At 56.5% G+C, this 2,821-nt stretch overlaps 1 protein-coding gene across 1 annotated transcript; it reads left to right on the forward strand.

Annotated features, from left to right (window-relative positions):
• Positions 1–426: 426 nt before the first annotated feature.
• On the forward strand, positions 427–2,457 carry ADRB2 (adrenoceptor beta 2). Its single transcript, XM_057312244.1, has one exon. The coding sequence runs from the start codon at positions 655–657 to the stop codon at positions 1,909–1,911; it is 1,257 nt and encodes a 418-aa protein (XP_057168227.1). The 5' UTR covers positions 427–654; the 3' UTR covers positions 1,912–2,457.
• The last annotated feature ends 364 nt before the right edge of the window (positions 2,458–2,821 follow it).

The raw sequence follows: 2,821 nt of genomic DNA on the forward strand, positions 1-2,821 counted from the left end.
CGGTGGCTGTGGTTCGGTATAAGTCTGAGCATGTCTGTCGGGGTGCATGTGTGCCTGTCCGTGCGTGTCTGGGTGGGCACTGTCGTTTCTGTTTCCGAATGTTGGGGAGCGGCCGCCAGGCCAGACAGGTAGCAGCCCCCAGGAGAGCCCAAGGCTCCCGGGTCGGCCGGTGAGCACGCCAGCCCCAGCTGCTGGCCTCCGGGGCCGGCCGCGGAGCCGGCAGGGAGAGGTGGCCCGCCCGCCACCCGGGAGCAGCTGGGCCCCGCCCGGGCCAGCCCCAGGAGGGGGCGGGAGAGGGGCGGAGAGGGCGGGAAAGGGAGGGGACCTCGCCCCTTCGGGGCTGCCCGCGCGCCATTGGCGGAAAGTTGCCGCACGTCACGGGGAAGGCAGTTCCCTAAAGTCCTGTGCACATAACGGGCAGCGCGCACTCCGGGGCGGCTTCTCCAGAGCGCCGGCTGGGTCCAACGCGCGCGGGGAGCCCGGAGCACCCCGCAAGCTGACTGCAGGACGAGCCCCCAGCACAGCCACCCCCCGGCCGCTGAATGAGGCTTCCCGGCGTCCGCTCGCGGCCCGCAGCGCCGCGCCCGAGGTCCGCCCGCTGACGCGCGGCCGGTGCGCCGGCAGCCAGTGCGCTCACCTGCCAGCCTGCGCGCCATGGGGCAGCCCGGGAACCGCAGCGTCTTCTTGCTGGCGCCCAACGGAAGCCACGCGCCGGACCAAGATGGCACGCAGGAACGGGACGAGGTGTGGGTGGTGGGCATGGGCATCGTCATGTCGCTCATCGTCCTGGCCATCGTGTTTGGAAACGTGCTGGTCATCACAGCCATCGCCAGGTTCGAGCGTCTGCAGACGGTCACCAACTACTTTATCACCTCCCTGGCCTGTGCTGACCTGGTCATGGGCCTGGCAGTGGTGCCCTTTGGGGCCAGCCACATCCTCATGAAAATGTGGACCTTTGGCAACTTCTGGTGTGAGTTTTGGACATCCATTGACGTGCTGTGCGTCACGGCCAGCATCGAGACCCTGTGCGTGATCGCAGTGGATCGCTACTTTGCTATCACATCACCCTTCAAGTACCAGAGCCTGCTGACCAAGAATAAGGCCCGGGTGGTCATTTTGATGGTGTGGATCGTGTCAGGCCTTACCTCCTTCTTGCCCATCCAGATGCACTGGTACCGGGCCACCCACCAGGAAGCCATCAACTGCTATGCCAAGGAGACCTGCTGTGACTTCTTCACGAACCAAGCTTATGCCATTGCCTCCTCCATTGTGTCCTTCTACTTACCCCTGGTGGTCATGGTCTTCGTCTACTCCAGGGTCTTCCAGGTGGCCCAAAGGCAGCTCCAGAAGATTGACAAATCGGAGGGCCGTTTCCATGCCCAAAACCTCAGCCAAGTGGAGCAGGATGGGCGGAGCGGGCATGGACATCGCAGGGCCTCCAAGTTCTGCCTGAAGGAACACAAAGCCCTCAAAACTCTGGGCATCATCATGGGCACTTTCACCCTGTGCTGGCTGCCCTTCTTCATCGTCAACATAGTGCACGTGATCCAGGATAACCTCATCCCTAAGGAAGTTTACATCCTCCTAAACTGGGTGGGCTATGTCAACTCTGCTTTCAATCCCCTTATCTACTGCCGGAGCCCAGACTTCAGGATTGCCTTCCAGGAGCTTCTGTGCCTGCGCAGGTCTTCTCTGAAGGCCTATGGGAATGGCTACTCCAACAACAGCAACAGCAGAAGCGACTATGCTGGGGAGCACAGTGGATGTCACCTGGGGCAGGAGAAAGACAGCGAACTGCTGTGTGAGGACCCCCCAGGCACGGAAGACCTTGTGAACCGTCAAGGTACTGTGCCTAACGATAGCATTGATTCACAAGGGAGGAATTGTAGTACAAACGACTCACTGCTCTAAAGCAGCTTTTCTACTTTTTATGAATCCCTCTCCCAACAAAACACTAAACAGACTATTTAACTTGAGTGTAATACATTTAGAATAAAATTGTATAGAGATGTGCAGGAGGAAGGACAGCCTTCTGCCTTTTTTTTTTTTTATTTTTTTAAGCTGTAAAAAAGAGAAAGCCTATTCGAGTGATTGTTTCTTGTACAGTTCAGTTCCCTTTTTGCATGGAACGTGTCAGTTTGTGTCTGCAGGGCTTCAGTCCCAGAGGACCTGGGGCTGCTATGTTTTGATGACTTTTCCGTGGATCTACCTCATTGGTCAAGTATTAGGGTTCACATATATTGCTGCTGGTAATTTGTATGTGAAGGAGTCTTTCCTTCCTGCACCCTTGCACTGGAAGATCTTGAGTATCTCAGACCTTTCTGCTGTGAACACGGACTCTCCCCGCTCCTCTTATTTGCTCAAACAGGGTGTCGTAGGCAGGGATTGGAGGGGCGGCTTCAGTTGTGTTCCTGAGCAAAGTCTAAAGTTTACAGTAAATAAATTGTTTGACCATGACGTCATTGCACCTGTTTCTCCAAAAACCCCTTGACTGGAGTGTGGTCGCCTCCCCCACTGGAAACCGCAGGTAACTGTTTGTAATAACTGCCCGGGACTTAATATGGAATGATACAGGAATGGCACGCACTGATTGCTTAACCCTTTCCGTTGCCTTTGAATCTGCCGCTGTAAACCTGTATCTCTCCTAATGCCAGTGCCTCAGAGCAGTTCTGCCTGCCGTCAGCACAGCTTGTCTCGCTGGTCCTATGGTGATGATTCTGTGTTGTTACAGCAGAAACACTGACTCATAGAAACGGAGTTATGGGCATCTGTTTTGTCCCTCTGTGTGCCCCCGCCACCCACCTTCCAGTCCTACTTGTCT

This window comes from Ursus arctos, unplaced genomic scaffold (genome assembly GCF_023065955.2).
Source record: "Ursus arctos isolate Adak ecotype North America unplaced genomic scaffold, UrsArc2.0 scaffold_15, whole genome shotgun sequence".
NCBI classification, from domain to species: domain Eukaryota; kingdom Metazoa; phylum Chordata; class Mammalia; order Carnivora; family Ursidae; genus Ursus; species Ursus arctos.